This window comes from Clupea harengus, chromosome 18 (assembly GCF_900700415.2).
Source record: "Clupea harengus chromosome 18, Ch_v2.0.2, whole genome shotgun sequence".
Lineage (NCBI taxonomy): Eukaryota > Metazoa > Chordata > Actinopteri > Clupeiformes > Clupeidae > Clupea > Clupea harengus.
Window position 1 is genome coordinate 25,972,901 of NC_045169.1, and position 25,376 is coordinate 25,998,276.

The following is a 25,376-nucleotide window of genomic DNA, read 5'->3' on the forward strand; positions in this document are numbered from 1 at the left end:
TATCCATCTGTCAAAACACACGCAACGCAAGCGAGACCAGTCGCTCCGTTTATAGACCTATGGTTTGTAACGACAAGGGCTGTAGACGGCATTATGTCTGGCGAGGAGGACAACAGTGGGCGACGATCGGTCAGCGTGGACCAGGCGATCGGTCAGCGTGGACCAGGCGATTGGTCAGCTGCAAGGCGACTCTTTTGTTGTGCAACTTGTGTGAGAACGTGCGCTGCTTGCAGAAAAGCAGAAACGACGTCTGCTACAAGAGCCATAGTAACTCGGTTTCCGTTCTTCTGCGCGATTGGGGAATTCAATTGGGCAACACTGCCTTTGTTTTCGTGACATGTGTCAACAAGCCTTTACTTGTAATGAACCATTCAGGATCATTTAACTCGTTCAGTCAACTTGTACACCGGTATAATCACAACTCCAGTATAGCTTACTTACCTAGGCACGCAGCTCGGCGAAGATCGGTCCACTTCCCACGTTGCATACAGGTTCATCTGCACCGGACGATTCGAGGTGATCGTAACCGGCTTGGAGGGTTGCGGAGACGGAACACCTCCAGGCTTCGGGAGCCCCCCGCGCTCCATGCTGGAGGTATGCGTGTCCGTTTAAACCAGCGGTGCTCGTGGGCTCCGTGTCTCCGCTCTTTAAACCTCGTAGATCTGCCAGCGGCACAAAAACAAAAAAACACTAGTCTATGACGACCTGTAAAGTTAACAATCCCTTTTGGCTCCAAGCTTTCTTTGAGTCTTGCGATTTCAAAGCCCGAAGGGATCCGCTGCTTAACGGAGGACACGGGGGTGTACGTCCTTTACCAAGTTGCTGTGGATGTTTTGTCAGTGGAGGAAGCGGAAATTTCTCCCCACCGACTAGCAGACACAGCTCGAGTCGAATAGCTACGCCTCTTGTTAAAGACGTACACTTCGATTTAGAGGGGGTGAGTGACAGAGTGAGGCAAAGCATGAACGAGCTAGAGAGAGGTGGTTGTACAAATATCGAAGGAAAACGTTGTTTCCGTTATGTTATGACGCCCTATCGTCGCTTTTAACTGATTGTCGGCAACATACACTGTTGCCTACCCGTTTTTCTTGCATGATTTGAACTGAGGGATTGGTAACGCTAACCTATAGTTCCAAATGTCTACAAAAATCCAAAAAAGCCTATAGGCTATGACAGACCACTAGGGGGAAAAGAACAGCATACTGGTTAATTTATTGTCTGGTCATGGTTCTGACAATATTAGTATGAAGGCTATTCATAAATACAAAATCATTTCGAGAAAGCAGTAGCCTTTTTTGTTTCATGGACAGGTACGGCCGTCAAAGTTATCAGAAGTGTGTCATACTTTATCTCAGTCAGAGCCCAAGGCACGATGTCTCAGACGACCAGCAGCTCTCCACACGTGTGAAATTCACACACTTCACCTTGACACCGCCGTGATGACCTTGAGCACCAAACGTTTTGACACGCATTTAGTGACTGACCAACTGTCATATCTGTTATTGCAGCATGAAATAGAGTCAGAGACATTAACGTCGACCAAGACAGTCACCGGTAACCTACAGGTTTCGTGGTATGGGCGTGCCCGAGCACAGGACCCCTATAGCTATGTAAGCGGTAATGTGTGAGTCGCTGGCGTGTCACGGCGACAGCTTTCTCTGAATGAAGACGGCAGGGATGTGTGCAATATGAATCATCCGCGCTGTACCCATTAGCGGGGGAAGCGTTCCACGCAGCGCGTCTCTAATTATTCTAATAATTGAGTCTACACGTCCACAAACTCCCAAACGACCATCACAAATGTAAAGGCCAAAGGCTTTTATTTTAAAATGAACCCAATGCAAAGGCATGTTTGCCCTCCCTCATCGCTAGAATAACTTAAAAAAAAATGACAAATCATAAAAGAGATTCAACTATCTTTAGTGACTTTATTATATATGCAAAGCGCAGTTTGAAATACTTAAAACCAAGGAGACTGCTTGACTTGCAAATTATGTTTTAACACGCTCGGATGGCATTTTCCTCCGATTTAAACTGCGCATAAAATCAGCATGAACTTCGGATCATTACAGTCGCCAAGCAACAGATGACTGACACACAGCCGTGGGTTAGGGGCTGAGCGCGACCATTTAGGTCGTGCCAGGTGTTCTGCGCGCGACCCGCGGCCCACATACCGAAGTGAAAGAGATTAGGATCATGAGGATTATAATAGCCGAGTTTATAAATATTTCTCGAGTATGACTAGTCTTTCCGTGATCCGATTTTTTTTTCACGCGTCAGCACGGGAGGCAACAGAAGGTCAGCATCCAATGTCGACCTACAGGAGACTGCGGGAGCGCGCCTGCTGCTCGTGCTCGCCAAACATAGACAGCGTTTTGTTCCATTACTCATTCATGAGCGACAACATCAGCACTGACGTCACATGACTGCTCTGTCACGTCAAAACGCACAGTATGACCTGCCTACCAGCGGGTTTAGCAAAGGCTACTCTTAAAGCTTTATAATGACCTCGGTCAGGTTACATCTGAAAGGCATCTCACTGGACCACAGCTTCGGGCCAATTTTAAGGTATAGGTTAACGTCAAGCCTACATCACTTGAGAGCAATATTTGCTGATTTGTCTCAACCACCACGGCACAGCTGATATGTAAAACCAATCCAGTCTGTTTTTACAATGTGACAGGACTAAACTATGGCTATAATAAGGCTACTTGTATTAACTATTCTAGGCTGCCGAAGTCTCCATATATGCCTACAATTACTCATGTGGCACCAACACAGTCAAACAAAAACTCAGTTTAATCCTAGTCCAAGAAACCAACCCCTTTTTTGTCTTATCTAAAACCCGCAGTCAAATGACGGCCTATAGGTTAATCTTCTCAGAAGTTTGGGGGGCGGGGGGGAACCCACAACAATGTTTGGATGTGTTTTCAGAACGGGTTCCCTGTGTGGATGGCAGCTCCCCAACCTTATCTAGCCACCCTCTCAAACACACACACACACACACCTCTCAAACACACACACACACACACACACCCTCTCAAACACACACACACACCTCTCAAACACACACACACACACCCTCTCAAACACACACACACAGCTTCTCAAACACACACACACAGCTTCTCAAACACACACACACACACACCTCTCAAACACACACACACACCTCTCAAACACACACACACACCTCTCAAACACACACACACACACCCTCTCAAACACACACACACAGCTTCTCAAACACACACACACAGCTTCTCAAACACACACACACCCTCTCAAACACACACACACAGCTTCTCAATACTCTTGAATGACTTCCCTCCTTTGTTTCTCGTCCTTCCCCAGATCTGATCTTGAAACAGGTGGATAGTTAGTGGGGCGGATCTGATCTTGAAACAGGTGGATAGAGGTTAGTGGGGCGGATCTGATCTTGAAACAGGTGGATAGTTAGTGGGGCGGATCTGATCTTGAAACAGGTGGATAGACGTTAGTGGGGCGGATGGAAGGGTTCTCCGTGTCTTCTTCTGCTCTCTGGGTGAGAGGGCTGTAGAGTAAGTCACGGTAAGGTTGCAGATCCAGCTGTGGTTCCACTCTAAGAGTGTAAAAATGAACTGTGGAGGCTAAAGCCCAATTTGTGGTGGTCCGTTTACGGAGACACGGAGAGCCCTCTCCGACATTGCAAACCCTCTCCGAGCACCTCTCCGTGGCCTGACGTGCACCTCCCAAATTTTGTAACTATCCGACTCCGTCAATCCGTCAATACATCGCTGTTTACCTTGCGGGTAGTAGTATGCCAACATTAGATAGCTGGCTCAGACACCTCGCAAATCCCCTCAGACGAATTTTTCAGTAACAATAACGTTTTTTTTTACATTGCACAGTGTCTATTTCTCGGAAAATCTAAGCAAAAAAAAGTCAAACAAACAACGTTAATGTGCACATACGACCATCTACAGAGTTTGGTCCGCCGCCATCTTTTTCTTTTGAATTGCTTTAAGACACCCACAACCGTCGGAGAACCATCAATGCAAATTAGTTCGTCGAGGCAACTGCGTGACCACGGAATAACGGAGTCGTAGAAGTATATTTCGGCCTTAAGTAGCCGTTGTTTACACGCTCTCTGTCTCTCTCTCTCTTGCTAAGTAGTGCAAGTTCTCGGAAATCATGGTCTTGAAACTGTCTAACAATAAGGGGCTGGGTCAGGCAGATTCAAATGACGAAGGAGCAGAGTAGTTGATCTGAAATGTGAATAAGGCAGCAGGGTTGTGGCTGGGAAAAGCCACGTGGATTAAAAAAAAAACACACACATTTGGGAAACGGTAGAGAGCATCTCAAGGGTCTTGTCACTGACAAGTGAGAGAGGAGAGGCCTAAAATAGACTCTAAGGTCAGGACAACCCTTGGTCACATGCACCTTCAGATTCTGGCCTGCCGATTGGCTGCCACCTCTGGGTACCCACAATCCACTGCGTGCGTGTGTGGCCTTTCATGTTCATGCTGATCGATATGGATAGGTACTCTTGGCCGACATCAACGCCAGATGTTTGTCCAAATTACAATGTAGACAAGCAGAACCCAAACTGATGACAAACTAGTGATCTGGAGAAGTATCAGAGAATTTCAGACCATAAATATAAACCATAAAGTCTGCCTCGAAAATTACAAGATTAACATTTTACACCTTCATGTGTAGAAAACAGTCATTGTGTGTGTGTGTGTGTGTGTGTGTGTGTGTGCCCACCTTGAATTGTTGACAGTGTCAGAAATCGGTGAAAGTGAAAATATATTTGGGTTACGGATTCCTTAGACGTCAGCTGACTTCTCCTACAAACATCACCCCCTAGTGGCAGAGAAGCGCCACTGCATGTTGTTTTTTTATGGTGTTAGTGGGCCACTGGTTCAAGAGCGGCAGCGTAAGGAGAGTTGGGCAGGAATTCTCAGAAACCAGAACAGGAAGCGGGCGTCAAGACGGCGCCAAAATACTGGGCTGAAAATACAACTGCGCAGCCAAGCTCAGAGGCGTTATGTTTTGAAGCTTGAACAACGTTTTAGGGTCGTTCAAAAGGGCAGGAAACCAAGCTTGTATGCTTTTGTGAAAGGTTACAAATTGTCAGTTACTGACGTCACCTATTTGGTAGTAGCTGCTTTAAATGGTTACTGTATGGTTCTCACATTAAGATGACAGAGGCTGCTTTAAAAGGGTACAGACTGGTCTTTTATTTACAAACAAAAAAAAAAGTGAAAATCCATGAGAACAAAAAGTTACAAGAGACATTTTTGGTGTGTTGTCATGCAAGACACACCCCATCAGTGTGTACAGACTGGCAAAGTTACTAAAAACATGTTCAAATAACAGGGGAAAAAACAAAACAAAAAAAAGATTCAAGAAATGCAAGAAGTCACAATTTACAACACAGTGTGTAAATGCAAAAAGAAAGAACCGAAACCTTTCGAGGGGCACATATTTAAAACCAGTGACGCACGTATGGCTCACTCCTTGCACGGCCGAGGCCGGTGAGAAGCATCTATGCTCAGATGTCATTTTTATGGGTCATGCACTCACGTAATGTTGGGCAACTGTTGTAGAAAACACACAAGTACTAGAAGCATGGTTCAAAATAATGTTGAGAAAAGGGGTGTGTGTGTGTGTGTGTGTGACAAGTATTGCTTTCTCTCAATCTCTCTTTTCCCTCCCCCGCTCTCCTTTCTTCTCCTCCTCTACCTTTAATCTCTCCCTCAGTCACCCTCTCATCCGACTAAAACTTGAACTCCTTGTACTTCTTCGCTCCGCCACGTGTGTCCTGGGGCTGAGCCTTCCTCTTCTTTTGCTGAGAGAGAGGGAGAGAGGGAGTGTTAAATTTGTTTGGTATTTGTCACGTGATCACTAATGGGGCAGCGAAACTGTTTATCAGCTTCAGTGCAGACTCACTATCAAGCGCACATGTACACACACACACACACACACACACACACACACTATCAAGCGCACACACACACACACACACACACACACACACTATCAAGCGCACATGTACACACACACACACACACACACTATCAAGCGCACATGTACACACACACACACACCACTCCTGGCCTGTTCAGGCAGATAGAGATAGATGTGGCAGTTACAGACAGGCAATGGAATTTGTGCATGTCCTTTATGAGTACAAATACCAGGCACACACTTGTAGGAGCTTGATCTCCCCCATTCGTTTAGATAGGAGCCTGATCTCTCCCATTCATTTAGATAGGAGTCTGATCTCTCCCATTCATTTAGATAGGAGCCTGATCTCTCCCCATTCATTTAGACTGGAGCCTGATCTCCCATTCATTTAGATAGGAGCCTGATCTCTCCCATTCATTTAGACAGCAGCCTGATCTCTCCCCATTCATTTAGATAGGAGCCTGATCTCTCCCATTCATTTAGATAGCAGCCTGATCTTAGGTGCCTTAAACAGCAGCCTGATCTCTCCCCATTCATTCACGGTGGCTCAGTTGCTTGCACTGCTTGCACTGCAGCCTCACAGCAAGAAGGTCATGGGTTCGATTCCCGCATGGGGCGCTGTTGGCTCTGGGGGGCAGGTCCTCCCCAGAGTGCACAGTGCTCAAGTGGCCTTTCTGTGTGGAGTTTGCATGTTCTCCCCGTGTTCACAAGGGGTTTCCTCCGCTAATAACCCCAACAGAAAAACATGCGAACAGAACAATCCTGTCCGTCCCTGACCGAGACGGACGGTTCACTTGGTCCCCGGGCGCTGAGAAGCTGCCCACTGCTCCTGGAGGAGGGACGATCCGGGATGGGTTAAAGGCAGAGAAAAAATTCATGGCGACCTCAGGCCTGCGTGTGCGTGTGTGTGTGTTTAGTGTGTCCTGGTCGCCTCCATATATATATATATAACACGTGTGAGTTGTTCGTGCAATAAAAAACTGACTGCAGTCAGCCTTGTTTGTTTGTTTGTTTGTTGTTTTAGATAGGAGCCTGATCTCGTGCTGCCTGGAGGCGTTGCCAAGATGGCTGCCGAGTGGCAGGACATGCCAATAAGGACGTTGTGTGTTCAAGAGTCATCAAACCAAAACACACTGCAGGGTTGAACACACACCCACACCTGCTTGGCCCCCTCCCTCCCTCCGCCCGCCCACACACCTTATGTTAGGTGGCATGTGTCATGCCAAACATATCCACTTGTTTGGAACTGAGCTCAACTGCCTTAACACACAGAAAGTCACAGAACTGCAGCGTGTCGTAGTCCATTATACACAGGTCACACACACACACACACACACACACACACACACACACACACACACACACACACACACACACACACACACACACACACACACACACACACACACACACCTTCTGTTTGGCAGCGTGCTCGGCCACCATGTCGCTGAAGTCCTCCTTCTCCACCTGGGCCTGCTGCTCGCGCACGTGCTCCTCGTACTTCTGTGTCATGGCCATGGGGTCCAGCTCCAGCTCCTCGGGGGCCAGAGCCACCTCCACGCCCTGGCTGTCGCCCGCGCCGCCCGCCTTACGACCCGCCATCGCCTGGGGGAGGAGGAGGAGGGAGGAGGAGGAGGAGGTGGAGGAGGAGGGGGGAGGGAGGAGGAGAGAGAAAGAGTTTAGCTGGAGAAGTAAAGAGCGTAATTGAGCAGAATAAGAGTCATGTGTTCAATCCCTTTCTACAGCGCCATTAAAGCGCTTCAGTCAGGTGTGTCAGTGGGTGAGATATGTGTGTGTGTGTGTGTGTGTGTGTGTGTGTTTACCCCAGAGACGTCGTAGATGTGTGTGTGTTTACCCCAGAGAGATCGTAGATGTGTGTGTGTGTGTGTGTGTGTGTGTGTGTGTGTGTGTGTGTTTACCCCAGAGACGTCGTAGATGTGTGTGTGTGTGTGTGTGTGTGTGTGTGTGTGTGTTTACCCCAGAGACGTCGTAGATGTGTGTGTGTGTGTGTGTGTGTGTTTACCCCAGAGACGTCGTAGATGTGTGTCGAGGCCATCATGGCGGCGCCCACGGCAGCTGTCCTCCTCTCTGGCAGTACAGTGAAGAGCTGAGGAGTCTCATTTCTGGATGAACACACACACACGAACAAACACACACACACACACACACACACACACACGAACAAACACACACACACACACACGAACAAACACACACACACACACGAACAGACAGACAGACACACACACACGAACGAACAAACACACACACACACACACAGACACGAACAAACAAACACGAACAGACAGACACACACACACACACACACACACACGAACAAACACACACACACAGGAACAGACAGACACACACACAAACACACACACACACACACACACACAATATTCATGAAAACTAGCAACAAAATGCTAAGAAGCAATACACTTCCATTCCATTCCATTGTGTAAGGTTAAAGCGCTCTGTAAGGATGAGCCTACAGATGATTGGTCAGGACGATCAACATGATGACACACACACACCAACTCCACACGGAGCATGTAGGTTTGCCTACAGGTTCATCAACGTTCAGGTACAACACACACACACACACACACAAACAAACGACACGTACCCGTCCATGGCCTCTTCGATCTTCTTCTTCCTCAGCTCAATGAGCTCTGGGGTCTCCATGCCGGCAGGGACAGAAGAGAAGCCTCCAGGAGTGATCAGACCACTGGCAGATGGAAGGAGGGATGAGGAGAGAGAGAGAGCAAGACTTTGGTGACTGAGAACAAAAACAACTCCAGATATAACCCTTCTACCTGCATTTCACAAGGAAAACCTCCTAATTCAGCGGGCAGCCGAGTTAATCAGGACAGAAAAGATCCAACACAGTCTGTGTATCACCATATGCAATCTGAATCAGAAAAGATCCAACACAGTCTGTGTATCCCCATATGCAATCTGAATCAGAAAAGATCCAACACAGTCTGTGTATCCCCATATGCAATCTGAATCAGAAAAGATCCAACACAGTCTGTGTATCCCCATATGCAATCTGAATCAGAAAAGATCCAACACAGTCTGTGTATCCCCATATGCAATCTGAATCACAAAAGATCCAACACAGTCTGTGTATCCCCATATGCAATCTGAACAGATATAAAGACTATCCTTCCATTCATTCACATTCTTTGTGTGTGTGGGTGTGTGTGTGTGTGTACCTGTCGGCGGGTGTGAAGAAGCCAGTCTCATCGGGCTTGTCTTCATCGCTCTCCTCCTCCTCCTCTTCCTCAGACGACTCATCATCTGACGGCTCCAGCTCTCCCCACGGAGTCCGGTCCACCTCCTCCTCCTCCGCCTTAGCCTGAGATGGAGAGAGAGGGAGAGAGAGGGGGAAGAGGGAGAGAGAGAGAGAGAGGGGGAAGAGAGAGCGAGAGAGGCGAAGGAGGCAAAAACCAACGGACAGAAAGAAAAAGGGTGAAATGATAACGGTTAGAGGAAAATACATCACTTTTAAAAAAAACCTTTAGTTAAAAATAAAATTTTAAAAGTATTTCTTTTTTTCCAACAAACTCAAATGAACATGCCTCCCCATAGTAAGCGTTTAACACAGTAAGCTTTTAAAACACATTAACATGATATTCACAGACCACTGAGCCAGCTTGACTGGGATCACAACACCCATAACCCTTAGAGTATAAATGCCCCCAGTCAACAGAAGTCATCTAAACCAGGCAAGCCGCCTGTGTGTGTGTGTGTGTGTGTGTGTGTGTCACACCTGGAAGTCTATAGCGTTGGTCCCGAACACGTCTCCGTACAGCGGCTTCCCCGTCTCGTCCACGGGAGGCTTCCCCCAGCCCCCCGCGTGGTACCCGAACGAGCATCCCTGAGAGGCATGGAGGGAGGGAGAGAGAGATTCAGAAGAGAGGAGAGGGGGATGAGGGAGGGGGATGAGGGAGGGATTCAGAAGAGGAGAGGGGGATGAGGTGTCAAGAAAGGGAGGGAAATAGGGTGACAGAGGAAGGTAGGAAGAATAGATTAGTTCTCTGCATTCTTTTGTTCACCAAGAAAAAGGGTTTAAGAGATTAGATTTGAGTGACAGAGAATAGAAATCCTGGTATGCTGCAGTATATCCCAGAATAGCACACCATCAGATAACGAGAGAGAGAGAGAGAGAGAGAGGGTTGGAGCAGGCAGAGACAGTGTCATTATTAGCCCCCTCTGTCTTCAACTGTTCTTTTGAAACACATCACGGTCATATAAAGCACTTTGAGCTGCATTCTTTTGCATGAAAGGTGCTATATAAATAAAGTTTTATTATTATATTGTTATTATATGACGTCTGTTGTTCTCAGGTCTGTGATGTCTGTAATATGACATGTCTGTTCTCAGGTCTGTGATGTCTGTAATGAGTGTGTGGGTCATATATGACATGTCTGTTCTCAGGTCTGTGACGTCTGTAATGAGTGTGTTGGTCATATGTTCTGTTCTCAGGTCTGTGATGTCTGTAATGAGTGTGTTGGTCATAGGACATGTCTGTTCTCAGGCCTGTGATGTCTGTAATGAGTGTGTTGGTCACAGGACATGTCTGTTCTCAGGCCTGTGATGTCTGTAATGAGTGTGTTGGTCATAGGACATGTCTGTTCTCAGGCCTGTGATGTCTAATGTGCACATGTCTGTTCTCAGGTATGTAACGTCTAATGAGTGTGTGGGTCTTATATGACATGTCTGCTGTTCTCAGGTCTGTGATGTGCACATGTCTGTTCTCAGGTCTGTGATGTCTGTAATGAGTGTGTGGGTCATATATGACATGTCTGTTCTCAGGTCTGTGATGTCTGTAATGAGTGTGTGGGTCATATATGACATGTCTGTTCTCAGGTCTGTAATGTGATGTCTGTTTGCCCCTGCTGTGTCTCCATCCATCTTGGAGTGTCCGTCTCCGTCTGTGCCAGTGTCTCTGTGTGTGAGAGCGTGTGTGTGTGTGTGTGTGTGTGTGTGTGTGTGTGTGTGTGTGTGTGTGTGAGAGTGTGTGTGTGTGTGTGTGTGTGCCAGTGTCTCTGTGTGTGAGAGCGTGTGTGTGTGTGTGTGTGTGTGTGTGTGTGTGTGAGAGAGTGTGTGTGAGAGAGCGTGTGTGAGAGTGTGTGTGTGTGTGTGTGTGCCAGTGTCTCTGTGTGTGTGTGTGAGAGCGTGTGTGTGTGTGTGAGCGTGTGTGTGTGTGTGAGAGCGTGTGTGTGTGTGAGAGAGCGCCAGTGTCTCTGTGTGTGTGTGAGAGCGTGTGTGTGTGTGTGTGTGTGTGTGTGTGAGCGTGTGTGTGTGTGTGTGTGTGTGAGTGTGTGTGTGTGCCAGTGTCTCTGTGTGTGTGTGTGAGAGCGTGTGTGTGTGTGTGAGCGTGTGTGTGTGTGTGAGAGCGTGTGTGTGTGTGTGAGAGCGCCAGTGTCTCTGTGTGTGTGTGTGAGAGCGTGTGTGTGAGTGTGTGTGTGTGTGTGAGCGTGTGTGTGTGTGTGTGTGTGTGTGTGTGTGTGTGTGTGTATGGATGTCCACTCACGTCAGGAATGGGAGCGTTGAGTGTGTGTGTGTGTGTGTGTGTGTATGTCCACTCACGTCAGGAATGGGAGCATTGAGTGTGTGTGTGTGTGTGTGTGTGTGTGTGTGTGTGTGTGTGTGTGTATGGATGTCCACTCACGTCAGGAATGGGAGCGTTGAGTGTGTGTGTGTGTGTGTGTGTGTGTGTATGTCCACTCACGTCAGGAATGGGAGCATTGAGTGTGTGTGTGTGAGAGTGTGTGTGTGTACTCACGTCAGGAATGGGAGCGTTGAGTCCAGGGATCTTCAGGTTGGGGTAGGAGGGAGGAGGGCCGTACCGCTGCATGGCGATCAACCACGGAGGGGGGACCTTGTGAGAGTTCTACACACACACACACACACACACACACACACACACACACACACACACACACACACACACACACACACACACACACACACAGAGAACAGGGCATGAAGCACGGCCTTAGAGAGAGAGAGAGCGCGCAAAAAGAACTGAAGGACAGGCAGAGTTTAGAAAGGTGAGGTGAACAGTGTGAGAGCACGGAGGGAGAGAAAAGTAAACAGGAGTGATGTAGAGAAAGAGAGAGAGGGGGAGAGAGAGAAAGAAAGAAAGAAAGAAAGAAAGAAAGAGAGAGAGGTGTTCTCACAGGTCCAAGTGGGGGGGGGGGGGGGGGGGGGGGGGAGAGAAACAAAGAAAGAGAGGTGTTCTCACAGGTCCAGGGGGCAGAGAGAGAGAGGGGGAGAGAAAGAAAGAAAGAAAGAAAGAAAGAAAGAAAGAGAGATGTACTCACAGGTCCAGTGGGCATGCCCAGGGCGTTACGCAGCTCATCAGACAGATCACCAGGCTTCTTCTCCTTCAGACGAGTCTCAAACTCCTTCCCCTGAGAGAGAGAGAGAGAGAGAGAGAGGGATGGAGAGGGAGAGAGAGGGAGACATTGGTGTACATGTATAGTGAGCATAGAATACTGCACATAAAAACACACTACTTAAATGTCTTATGAAAATATTTATCTGAAAGTTGTGTCATGAAAGACAACACAGGGCAGCACAATAAAGAGGAAGGAGAGAGAGAGAGAGAGAGAGAGAGAGAGAGAGAGAGAGAGAGAGAGAGAGAGAGAGAGAGGGGGGGGTACCTCGTAGTACAAATCCCCATGGATGGTGAGCTTGGGCTTGATCTGCCACTTGAAGAAAGCGTCGTGCAGCTTCTGGTAGTCAATGTCGATCTTGCCCATCTTGGGCCGAACCTTCTCCCGCATCTTAGTCTTCATGGTCTTAGCGTCCTCCTGCAGACGGAACAGACCGAGTCAGACTCTCAGACTTGTGCTCAGTGTGTGTGTGTGTGTGTGTGTGTGTGTGTGGGCTCAGACTCTGACTTGTGCTCAGTGTGTGTGTGTGTGTGAGGTGTGTGTGTGAGGTGTGTGTGTGTGAGGTGTGTGTGCGTGCGTGTGCTCATACCTTCTCCTGCAGTGCCTCTCTCATCTCCTGGATGCCGGTGCGCTTGATGAACTCGGGCAGCTCGAAGGGCGGCTTCTCGATACCCCTCTTGCCCTGCAGGTACTTGCGCTTGAAGCACCAGTGGCGCGGCACGGGCACGGTGTTCCGCGTGGCCTTCAGGTGCACCAGCAGCTTGGGCTCCTGCGCCGTCACGTCGTGCATCTCCACCACATCGGGGCGCGCCACCAGCTGAGGGGTGAAAGGTCAGAGGGTCAGGGGTCGGGAGGGGTTCCCCACATACAAACACGAGGACACTGATTTACAATAGGCTTCCATTGCAGCAGCACCTTGTGAACTTGTGTGTGTGTGTGTGTGTGTGTGTGAGGGCTCAGACTCTCAGACTTGTGCTCAGTGTGTGTGTGTGTGTGTGTGTGTGTGTGTGTGTGTGGTGTGTTTTGCCTGCTACCTTTTGCTCTGTGTGTGTGTGGTGGTGAAGACCCCAAGCATGTTTGGCCCTCTGCTGTGTGTGTGGTGGTGGTGGTGAAGGCCCCAAGCATGTTTGGCCCTCTACTGTGTGTGGTGTGTGTGGTGGTGAAGGCCCCAGGCATGTTTGGCCCTCTGCTCTGCTCTGTGTGTGGTGAAAACCCCAAGCATGTTTGGCCCTCTGCTCTGTGTGGTGTGGTGTGGTGGTGAAAACCACAAGCATGTTTGGTCCTCTGCTGTGTGTGTGGTGGTGGTGAAGGCCCCAAGCATGTTTGGCCCTCTGCTGTGTGTGGTGTGTGTGGTGGTGAAGGCCCCAAGCATGTTTGGCCCTCTGCTGTGTGTGTGGTGGTGGTGAAGGCCCCAAGCATGTTTGGCCCTCTGCTGTGTGTGGTGTGTGTGGTGGTGAAGGCCCCAAGCATGTTTGGCCCTCTGCTCTGCTCTGTGTGGTGTGTGTGTGGTGAAGGCCCCAAGCATGTTTGGCCCTCTGCTCTGTGTGGTGTGTGTGTGGTGAAGGCCCCAAGCATGTTTGGCCCTCTGCTCTGCTCTGTGTGGTGTGTGTGTGGTGAAGGCCCCAAGCATGTTTGGCCCTCCTGTAGTTCCATCAGGACTCCAGAGGGTGAGTAAAATGGCTGCCAATGCTCCTAAATATTTAATTTTGCGACCATTTCCTTCCCCATCAGTCACCACTGGCAACCGTCCCCCAGGAGAACACGTGTCCTTCAGCAAGCTGATATATTAATGTCATGTCGTGACACGGTTCTACGTTAGAGATTGTCCAGAACAGGTTAGAAGACACTACATTGTGACTAATGACTTATATTGATGACTTGGTGCAGTGCCTTATATTGATACACAGAAATGACCCTTGGAGATAAATAAAGCTGTCCATCTTTCTAGCGCAGTAGGAAACACAAGCCAGTTTTTGTAGATCTCAGCTGAGGAAATAGGAAAAGTTTCTATTCCAACAATAGTGTGGTTCTTCAGAAACCAGGCCGCTTTTTTGAGTAGCCTCTTGTTGATTCTATTTACAATTAAAACCTGTTGGATTTCACCTATGTGTTAATACCTGTGCTGTCAATTTGTTACCTGCTGAAAAACAACATCTATCTGCACTTTTACGTGTGTGTGATGTGTGTGAACTAATGTACTTGTGTGTGTGTGTGTGTACTAATGTACGTGTGTGTGAACTAATGTACGTGTGTACGTGTGTGTGTGTACTAGTGTGTGTGTGTACTAATGTATGTGTGTGTACTAATGTATGTGTGTGTGTGTGTACTAATGTATGTGTGTGTGTGTGTACTAATGTGTGTGTGTACTAATGTACGTGTGTTTGTGTGTGTGTGTGTGTGTGTGTACTAATGTACGTGTGTGTGTGTGTGTGTGTACTAATGTACGTGTGTGTGTGTGTGTGTGTGTGTGTGTGTACTAATGTACGTGTGTGTGTGTGTGTGTGTGTACTAATGTACGTGTGTGTGTGTGTGTGTGTGTGTGTGTGTGTGTGTGTGTGTGTGTGTGTGTGTGTGTGTGTGTGTGTGTGTGTGTGTGTGCGCTACCTGTTTGAGTTCAGCCACAGTCAGTCTGTTCATGCGACGCAGCTTCTTCTTGGACATCTTGGGGCCGTCAGTCTTCACTTCCTGTGTGTGACACGATGGGGAGGAGCTTAGGCAGAGACATGAGACTGACACAGAAGACGTGCCATCAAATGGGACATCAATCAACTAGCCCGACCTCTGGGGTTAAAGGTCAGGTCAAAAGGTCAAATGGGACATCAATCAACTAGCCCGACCTCTGGGGTTAAAGGTCAGGTCAAATGGGACATCAATCAACTAGCCCGACCTCTGGGGTTAACGGTCAGGTCAAAAGGTCAAACGGGACATCAATCTACTAGCCCGACCTCTGGGGTTTAAGGTCAGGTCAAAAGGTCAAACGGGAGATCAATCTACTAGCCCGACCTCTGGGGTTAACGGTCAGGTCAAAAGGTCAAACGGGACATCAATCTACTAGCCCGACCTCTGGGGTTTAAGGTCAGGTCAAATGGTCAAACGGGACATCAATCTACTAGCCCGACCTCTGGGGTTTAAGGTCAGGTCAAAAGGTCAAACGGGACATCAATCTACTAGCCCGACCTCTGGGGTTTAAGGTCAGGTCAAAAGGTCGATTATGATGACAGCTACTCATGCATATCCCTACTAAACACAGAACATGATCACTGCCACACACACACACACACACACACACACACAGTCTTACATCATCGCTGTCGTCGCTGTCCTTCTTCTCCTCCTCGAATCCCTTCTTCCTGATGGCGGTGAGCTCCGGCTTCTCCGTCTTCTCCGGCTCCTTCTCCTTCTCCTTCTTGATGTCGTCCGTCAGCTGCAGGAGAGACGAGAGACGTTCACGCCGCCGGTTAGGGAACCACTCTACCCTCTGCTCACTTCTACGCCACTTTCTCTCCAGTTCAGTGCCATCACAGCGATTAACATTAGCGTGTGACTCGAAGAAGTATCGACAATATCCATAGATTGTGCAGTTATCATTATAAGAGTACTGTCTCGCGTCTAAGGATAATTACATTTTTATAGACTCACTTTATTGTAGTTAGGAAAAGACTTAGTGACAGTGATAACTGATGGAGATCATTTGCAAACACTGTTAAGTACTTAAGAATGTATGAATCATGTGCTTATGAAATGGCTTTTCTGTGTGTGCGTGTGTAACTTAGAATATTAGGTGCCACTTAGTCTGCATATGTTCAAGAGCATGTTTAGACCAGAAGTGATAAGAAGGGTCGAACTGTGCTTCTTCCGACCTTGTGCAAAACTTCCATCCTTGCCTCGGACGTGAGAAATCCACCACGTGGTTATCCCTGCTGAACGCTCAACTTCTGTCTATATAAACCTTGTGCGATGTGTTTATGATTGCTTCACTTTCAGCCTTGTGCTGGGAGTGAGCCCGATTGCAATTGCTGTTTGTCTAATAAATATACTTATATGCAGCTCCGGAGTCCTCAGGTAACTAGGGTGAATTTTCACCTATCAATAACATTGCTCCAGCTGATATGGCTGATAATTTTGAAATGTCTGACACTACAGGTCTGCTGATAACCCCGTTACACAGTGACAGTGTTACTGCATCTGCATATGGGGGACTTTCACTAGGAGCTTGACAATGCAAGACATGACCCCTCAGAAAGGTCAACATTACACTAACTGAATATAACGTGAAGAGTAATATGATGATGTGCATGACAACACTGCCACACTCTCCAGCCCACGCCGCGTCTGACCTTGAAGGCTTCAAAGATCCTCTTGAAGAAGATGAAATTGGGGTCGTAGATCTCTGGCTCCTCAGTGATGTACTCGATCTCCACCTCTGGCTCCTTGTCCTTGTCTTTCTCTTTCTCCTTCTCCTTCCCTCCTTTCTTGTCATCCTCCTCGTTCTCCTTCTGGGGCTGGTTCTCCTGGTCGCGCTTCTTCTTCTTCTTCTTCCTGTTGCGGCGACGGCGGTTTTTCTGACGATGGAACAACAAAAAAACAAACAATCATATAATGAACAATAACTCAATACATAACTATTAGTGTTGTGAAAAACTATTAGTGATCATTTGTATTTGTCGCCACATCCTTTATTAAAAGAGGACTCCAAAGCTCCTATCGTTAAATATCAATATGGTGCTTCTAGCCTTCTGTAGCTGCAGTTCCAGACCGCCCTGGAACACAGGACACACGCTCAAACATACCTCCTTTTTGGAGAGGCCGGAGTCGTCCTCCTCCGTCTCTGACAGGGCAAGGGAGCTGTTCAGTTCTGCGTCTAGAGCCTCGTTTTCGTCTTCCGCTGTACAGAATCACACACACACACAAACACACAGATTCAGATTTTGGTCATTGTATTCCCAATCGTGGTGTGTGTTCGGGGGAACTAGGCGCAGGGCAGTGTGTACTCCTGACCTGGGGGGACAGTGTTGAGCTGCTCCTGTCTGATCTCCTTCAGCTGCAGGATCTTCTCCAGCGCCTGAGGGATCTTAGGCCCGATACCCACATCTTCACCCTGCCAAGACTGGAACACCAGAGAGAGAGAGAGAGAGAGAGAGAGAGAGAGAGACAGAGAGCAAGACAGAGAGAGAGAGAGACAGATGTAGAGTAAGAGACATGGTTGGATAGAGAATGAGTAATACGTCACTATTACTTAAGACGGAGGAAGGACTGTTCTGCTAATTCAGCAGGGATGCAGTTGTTCCTGAACACTGATCAGGGATGCAGTCGTTATTGAACACTGATCAGGGATGCAGTCGTTATTAAACACTGATCAGTGGTCAGTTCATATTAATCAACTGCTGGGAGGCTTAATGAAAGTGTATGAGAGAACTAGTTGACAGATCAGTACCTCTCTGCCATCTTCTCCAGGTGGGGGGGGCATACGCTGCTTCTGGCTGGACATGGACATCATGGAAACGCCAGGGGGGGGCGGGCCACTCGTCGTCATAGCTACCAAGAAGACAGGACTCGGGAGTCAGAATACTGTATCCGCACACATCAGTACAAACTCACTCACAGGGTTTAAATCATGATCCATCGGGTAACCTGTACTGCAACAGCAGCCATAAAGGATTCCCTTATGAACACTTACTTTCACACATGACTAGTCCATCAAAACCTCACTCATACACACGTTAGCGTAGATTCTGTTTGCAAGCATTGCGTGTGAATATTGAGGAATCACACAGAAACATGATTGACTGATTGATTATTGATTGGGGGGGGCAGGGGGGTCACCTCTCATGGGGGGCAGGCTGGACATGGGGATGAGGGTGGCTCGGGGGCTGGAGTCTGGCATCATCCGCACGCCGGGGGGACCCTGCTGGAGCTTCACCACCATCTCCTGCTGCCTCTCCTGCTCCAACAGCACTGCAGCCTGGAGGGGGGGGGGGGAGAGAGAGAGGATAAGTGACAGTGAAGGGAGGAGACAGACTGAACATGCAATTTGTTTTTTTATTCTTAAAAGGGAAACTACAGTATTTTTTTAACCTGGGCCCAATTTTCCCATCTTTTTGGGTCCAATTTTTTACTAGCGACAAAAACGATCGAACTCGGCCCAGTATTGAGTTAGAACAATATAACTGGCTACCGCAAAAAGGCTATGTGATGTGATCCCATGGGGCAAGAAGGCTATGTGCTGTAATCCTGTGGGGCAAGAAGGCTATGTGATGTGATCCTGTGGGGCAAGAAGGCTATGTGATGTGATCCTGTGGGGCAAGAAGGCTATGTGATGTGATCCTGTGGGGCAAGAAGGCTATGTGATGTGATCCTATGGGGCAAGAAGGCAATGCGCTGTAATCCTATGGGGCAAGAAGGCAATGCGCTGTAATGCTATGGGGCAAGAAGGCAATGCGCTGTAATCCTGTGGGGCAAGCGTCAAGGTAAACAGCTTGGTTGTGCCACAGGCTCGTAATGTTACAATCTCTCTCTGCAGAGGTAGACCTGTGTCTGTTTACCTTCACAACTGTCAAGAAACTGTAGAAATGGACTCTTTCTGCTGTCATTAGTTCTTCCAGACCAGACCGGACGAATAGAAAGGCAAACTAATGACAAGAAAGTCATTTTTCCCCCAGTAATTGAGGTAAACAGACAAAATAGGACCCAGGTTAAAAGGTCCCCTTTCACGTTAGTATGCAATGCATTTAACAAATCCATTTGTATTCACCTAATGGTAGATCAAAGGCAGTTTACACACATGAACACAATCAAAAGACTGACAGGTCATGACTGTACTGCGCCTTGGCGTCGATGGCTCATTAGTGGAGTATGGAAGAGCCATGGCTCATTAGTGGAGTATGGACTACAGTCTAGAAGAGCCATGGCTCATTAGTGGAGTATGGAAGAGCCATGGCTCATTAGGGGACTACAGTCTAGAAGAGCCATGGCTCATTAGTGATGGACTACAGTCTAGAAGAGCCATGGCTCATTAGCGGAGTACAGTCTAGAAGAGCCATGGCTCATTAGCGGAGTACAGTCTAGAAGAGCCATGGCTCATTAGTGATGGACTACAGTCTAGAAGAGCCATGGCTCATTAGTGGAGTATGGACTACAGTCTAGAAGAGCCATGGCTCATTAGGGGAGTATGGACTACAGTCTAGAAGAGCCATGGCTCATTAGTGGAGTATGGACTACAGTCTAGAAGAGTCATGGCTCATTAGTGGAGTATGGACTACAGTCTAGAAGAGCCAAGGCTCATTAGGGGAGTATGGACTACAGTCTAGAAGAGTCATGGCTCATTAGTGGAGTATGGACTACAGTCTAGAAGAGCCAAGGCTCATTAGGGGAGTATATGGACCACAGTCTCACCCTCTTCTGCTGTTCCAGAAGCTCCTGCTCCTTCATCTGCTCCTCCATGACCCGAGACTCACCCTGTGATACAAAACAAAATGAAATTAAAAACACACACACACACACACACACACACACACACACACACACACACACACACACACACACGGATATAACTTTAAGCCCTCTTCCCAAACACTGTCAAGTTTAGCACAGACACACATTGTCTCACAATATCTGACTGATTTGTTAACTGTTTGTGTACACGTGCACAAGGTGTTCATATAGATACAATATTGTTGATTCACACTGTGCCACTGTAACCTAGCCATGCATACAGTGCTTGACCAAACTTTGATGGCCTTTAACATGGAGCCCTTAAGGTAACTGCCATACTTCCACATATTCGCAGATGTATTCACAGACGTACACACACACACACACACACACACACACACACACACACACAGACAGACAGACGTACACACACACACAGACAGACACACGCACACACAGACACACACACACAGACAGACACACAGACAGACGTACACACACACAGACAGACACACAGACAGACACACAGGCGCACGCACACACACAGACGTACACACACACACAGACAGACAGACAGACGTACACACACACACACACACACACACACACACACAGACAGACGTACACAAACACACACACACACAGACAGACGTACACACACACACACACACACACACAGACAGACAGTAGGGCTGGGCGGTATGACGGTATATACCGTGCAACGGTAGAAATGTGTCTACCGGGAGAGATTTGGCCATACCGTTTCAACCACGGTATACTCTTATTTTGAAATCCAATCGATTTATTTTTAGATAATGACCGAACTATACAGCATCCCTCTTATTATACAGTAACTCGCCAAAACGATAGACATTCCTCCAAAAATACCTCTAACGATTTTGTTGCCGTTTTATGATTTCTGCTGAGAAAAAATAGTTCTTCAGGCAAATAGAACTCTAAAGTTTCAGGTGTTGCGTAGCAACCCATTACTTCCCGTTACGTTAAATGACCGGACTACTTGCGGAATGATATGAAAGATGGTCAGCGCGGTCATTACATTTTCGCAGCAGTGAAAATAAAGAAATTACAGACCTGCGAACGTTGGGGTGGCCCATTCAAATCAACTGAACTTTTTTGAACATTCTGAAGAGCCGTATAATACGCTACCCAGTACAATTTTTAAGCACATAACCTGCAAGGGCTGTCATGCCTACTTGTTGAGTAATCCTCGACTGTTGGGAAAGATTCAATATACTGAAAAATATGGACTGAAAAGTGTCTAGTGTAGGCATTTATTTGCAGATTCTCTTCAGTAGTTAAAGATGCACTATTTCGATAGTTTAGATTTCTTTTCAGTATTTCAAAGTGAATGAGCTGTGAGAGCACAAGAACAGTGAGCGTCTAGCAGCGATTATCATAGACATATAAATGTATGTATGTATGTCAACGGCGATTACGGCCAAACCAACGAGATTCTAAGTAACATGGAGACAAACCTTTTTTGGTACTCCACGTAGATCATAAACTCTTGAATATAAAAACTACTCAGTGAAATCGGTTGAGAAATATAAAAGCTATAGTGCTTTTTATCCAGAGAAACCGCAGCTCCATCATTTACTTGCGTCTGTTTACAGGCCAGTCATCACCTCGTCATCACCTTAGCACGTCGCAGCAACGGGCTGAGGCGGTCGATGGAGCGTCTATGTATATGTCTATGTGTAATGGCCAACTTCTTAATTTTCTTATTTTAATATGTGGCTATTAGTGCTGTCAAACGATTAAAATATTTAATCGCGATTAATCGCATTTATGTCATAGTTAACTCAAAATGAATCGCGATTAATCGCAAATTTGTAAATGTCCCTTATTTTTTCCATCATTTTATTTTTATTTTAATGCCCTTATCAACATGGAAAAGTGGATTTGCTTGCTTTAAGCAAATGTTTTATTTGATTGAAAACCAACATTGCCAAACAGGGCGGTACAAAATAAAATTATAAAGTGCACATTTCAGGTAAACAAGGACTCAGCCTATAGTGCAGTTAAACCATGGCTTAATATTTTCTTTTTTTCAAGTTTGCTGGGAACATAGCAGTCACGCCTCTTATTTCATAAACAATGAACCATAACAGTTATGTTACCAATAAAAGGTAAGCCTACTACTTCTTTGCTTTCAGCCAGCTGCCTGTTGACATTTTCAGACAACAGTGAAGCTCGCTTCTTTTGCACAACACAACTTTTAAAAGTAAACTTTCCATTCAGAAGCTTTTTATCATCCATTTGGCCGTATCGCGCTCACCATTCACTCAAACCGTAACGTTAGCCTACTACACAGTTTGCAAAACCCAAAAAGAACGTTAATCTAAAAAAAAAAAAATAATAATAAAAAAAAATAATCAACGGTGTTAAAATGAGTTTGCGTTAACGCCGTTAATAACGTGTTAAACTGACAGCACTAGTGGCTATATAAAGAAAATATCTCATCATTATTGCGTTAGGGTTATATGGACACACATTGAAAATAACGTTTTTACACTTGAGTTATCTTCTGAAAGTACATTAAAGAACCACTGAAACATAAGCACTGCACTAAATGCCACAGAAAGATTTTCCCTTTTTCTTTTTTTTACATACACTTTGCTTTAATTTTACTATTTAAAGATTCAATGGATACTGGCCACTATTGCTTAGGCCAATAGCCTATTGAGACAGTATTGTTTCTGCACCTTAGTGTTCTTAAGGGTCAATAAATGAATGTCTGTGGACACATTTCACCACCGCTGAAGTGTCCTCTTTTTCAAAAACCCAAATCTGGTCACCCTACGCATAATAAACCGTGATATATACCGTAACCGTGATATAAAATTACAAATACCGTGATAGAAGATTTTGGTCATAACGCCCACCCCTAACAGACAGACGTACACACACACAGGCAGACAGACAGACGTACGCGCACACACACACAGAAAGACACAGACAGATAGACAGACAGACAGACAGACACACGCACCATGGCTGCCCGCTGCTGTGCCATCTTGAGTGGGTCCGGAGACAGGCCGGGCGGCTCCATGCCCATGTGCATGCCAGGGGGAGGGGGTGCGCCCATCATGCTCATGGCCTGCAGCATGCCCATGCCCGGGGGGAGCGGCATCGGGGGGATCGGGGGGAGGGGCGGGATACCTGGCATCTGTGGGGAGAAGAGTGAAGACTGTGTCAGCACATATTAACACCCAGCAATGGACCCATCCACTGCTAATTTAGTTTACAAGTAATAATTCTCCTCTACTTTTTAGGATGGGTGGATGATGATGATGATGATGATGATGATGATGGTTGGGGGGGTGCACCCTCTATATGACTTACACACATATTTCTTTGCCTTCTTCAACTTAACAGTTCTTCAGTATTTAATATACATTATATTAAAGGGGAGTCTGTGATTCTTCAGTATTTAGTATACATTATATTGAAGGTGCAGTCTGTGATTCTTCAGTATTTAATATACATTATATTAAAGGTAGAGTCTTTGATTCTTCAGTATATAGTATACATTATATTAAAGGAGAAGTCTGTGATTCTTCAGTATTTAGTATACATTATATTAAAGGTGAGGTCTGTGATTCTCTGTTCCTCATGGCACTCTAGCTGTCTGTTCAGTGATTGCGCTGAAGTAAACAAACTCAGTGTTCGTACACAGCGCTGAAGTAAACAAACTCTGTATCCGTACACAGCCCTGGCTTTGAAAATGGGAAACAAATGTAGTGGCTCTGACACCAGCCAATCAACGCGGAATCCCAACCAATCAACACAGTGCTTCAGGAGCATCATGGGAGGGAGGAGAGTCGCTGTTGAGTTCACATATCAACAACCTTTGGTGAAATGGCGGCTATATTAATATTCTCGAATAAGAATAAGCAAGACTGTTTCTGGGTGTTGTGGTAGTGAGGATGAGCAAGAGACAATCACCAACAAAGGTGGTCTGGGAGACGGCGTTACCTCTTCAGAGAGATCACTACTGACTGTAAATCTCCTGAGAGATCACTACTGATTTTAAATCTCCTGCAAGATCACTACTGACTGTAAATCTCCTGATAGATCACTACTGACTGTAAATCTCCTGAGAGATCACTACTGATTTTAAATCTCCTGCAAGATCACTACTGACTGTAAATCTCCTGATAGATCACTACTGACTGTAAATCTCCTGTGAGATCACTACTGATTTTAAATCTCCTGAGAGATCACTACTGATTTTAAATCTCCTGCGAGATCATAACTAACTTTAAATCATTAGTGAGACAACAGTAACCAGATAAACCCCTCACCTGTGTCATTGACTTGTCATCTCCACCTGGCATGTTGGGTTTGTTCAGAATCATGCCCGTCTACAGAGAAGACATTCAACCAAATGCACACCCATACGGAGAGAGAGAGAGAGAAAGAAAACACATTGGACTATATTTTCGAAGATCAACTACTATTTATCGTAACTTATTAAGCTTTCATAATAACTCTGTGGGTGACCCAAACATTCAATGTAAAAGGTGTAATTTCATATATTCTCAACAATGACTTTGTATAGACAGCGAATCTCAACATTACCTGCATCATGTATCCTTTCAGTCGGTCAATTAAGTCATCTCTCGGCCCTGAGGAGAATAGGACATTACTGTTAGCGTCTGCCGATTAACGCAACAGGCGCACACATAACATCAGTGATAAACACAGCCGTGAAGCAATAGCATACAGCCTCTAATCCTACTGATCCTATTGGATTCATCTTGGTCTGGGCGACAACAAGCTGGCTGACTTTAGCGTTAGACTGTGTTTACATCGGAAGTCTCGACTAGCTTTTAACTGTGTTATCATTACTCGAATTAAACTTTTAGTTGCCAAATAGGTAATTTAGTACACTGTGCTTCCTTGACGCAGATCACAATGCTCGATGCACCAACTGCATGCAAATCTCACCTGAAAAAAAATAATTATGCCGGCGCAATAATGCAACCAAGCAGTCAAACGGGACCACCAATATACAACATGTATCCAGCTAGTTAACTTAGGCAACAGCTAATTCTCGTCGTATTCATTTCGTTGGCTAGTAAGCTAAACGTCAGCTAGCGAAACGATTTGCTAAGTTTTCCGAAAGTCCTGTTGCTTATCTGACCATCGATGGTAAAATAGATTAAACGTCCCTGTTTGTGATAATTTCTCAAACATATAGTTAACCAGGTAGGTAGCTAACTAGAGTTTAATTTGACAAGGCCTAAGATGTGACCAGGGAAGAAGCCTGAAGTTGACCTAGCAAGCTAGCTATGTAGCCGGATACTTGCGCCGCGCACAGAAGAAAGACTCATTCAATTCTCACCCATTATTGGCGCACCGATCTCGGCCAGTTTCGCTTGCAGCTCGGGGACGCTCCATGTGTTCAGGGACACCACAGCACCACCCAGGTCGAACGGGTTGACGTCGGTTCCTGGTGGTCCGTCGCTAGCCATTTTAACTTTAGTTCATTCAGTCACACCACAAACAACGCACACTAGTCGGTGTAAAGAGGCTCACGGGAAGTTT

The 25,376-nt window shown here is 46.6% G+C and overlaps 2 protein-coding genes across 2 annotated transcripts in view; both read right to left on the reverse strand.

Annotated features, from left to right (window-relative positions):
- The window catches only part of LOC105902938 (phosphofurin acidic cluster sorting protein 1-like), a 32,067-nt gene extending 30,537 nt beyond the window's left edge, over positions 1–1,530 (reverse strand). The window contains exon 1 of the mRNA XM_031584766.2: positions 442–1,530. Coding sequence (XP_031440626.1) covers positions 442–587 — 146 coding nt within the window. The 5' untranslated portion in view covers positions 588–1,530. The remainder of the gene's footprint in view (positions 1–441) is intronic.
- A 3,670-nt stretch (positions 1,531–5,200) lies between these two features.
- sf3b2 (splicing factor 3b, subunit 2) lies at positions 5,201–25,376 on the reverse strand. Its single transcript, XM_031585125.2, has 22 exons — positions 25,174–25,376; positions 24,408–24,454; positions 24,131–24,190; positions 22,816–22,992; positions 19,764–19,826; positions 18,195–18,333; positions 17,806–17,906; positions 17,370–17,478; positions 17,162–17,256; positions 16,709–16,933; positions 15,673–15,795; positions 14,976–15,056; positions 12,961–13,188; positions 12,639–12,788; positions 12,297–12,386; positions 11,756–11,863; positions 9,737–9,844; positions 9,180–9,322; positions 8,588–8,689; positions 7,979–8,078; positions 7,369–7,560; positions 5,201–5,836 (listed from the first exon to the last, which is right to left on the reverse strand). The coding sequence occupies exons 1-22, from the start codon at positions 25,301–25,303 to the stop codon at positions 5,765–5,767; spliced, it is 2,643 nt and encodes an 880-aa protein (XP_031440985.1). The 5' UTR covers positions 25,304–25,376; the 3' UTR covers positions 5,201–5,764.

Coding starts and splice junctions, on each gene's coding strand:
- sf3b2 (XM_031585125.2), bottom strand. CDS start 25,303: ATGGCTAGCGACGGACCACCAGGAACCGACGTCAACCCGTTCGACCTG. Junction 17,257..17,369: donor GCTCAACACTGTCCCCCCAG/GTCAGGAGTACA, acceptor GATTCTGTACAG/CGGAAGACGAAAACGAGGCT. Junction 12,789..12,960: donor GAGAGGCACTGCAGGAGAAG/GTATGAGCACAC, acceptor TTCCGTCTGCAG/GAGGACGCTAAGACCATGAA.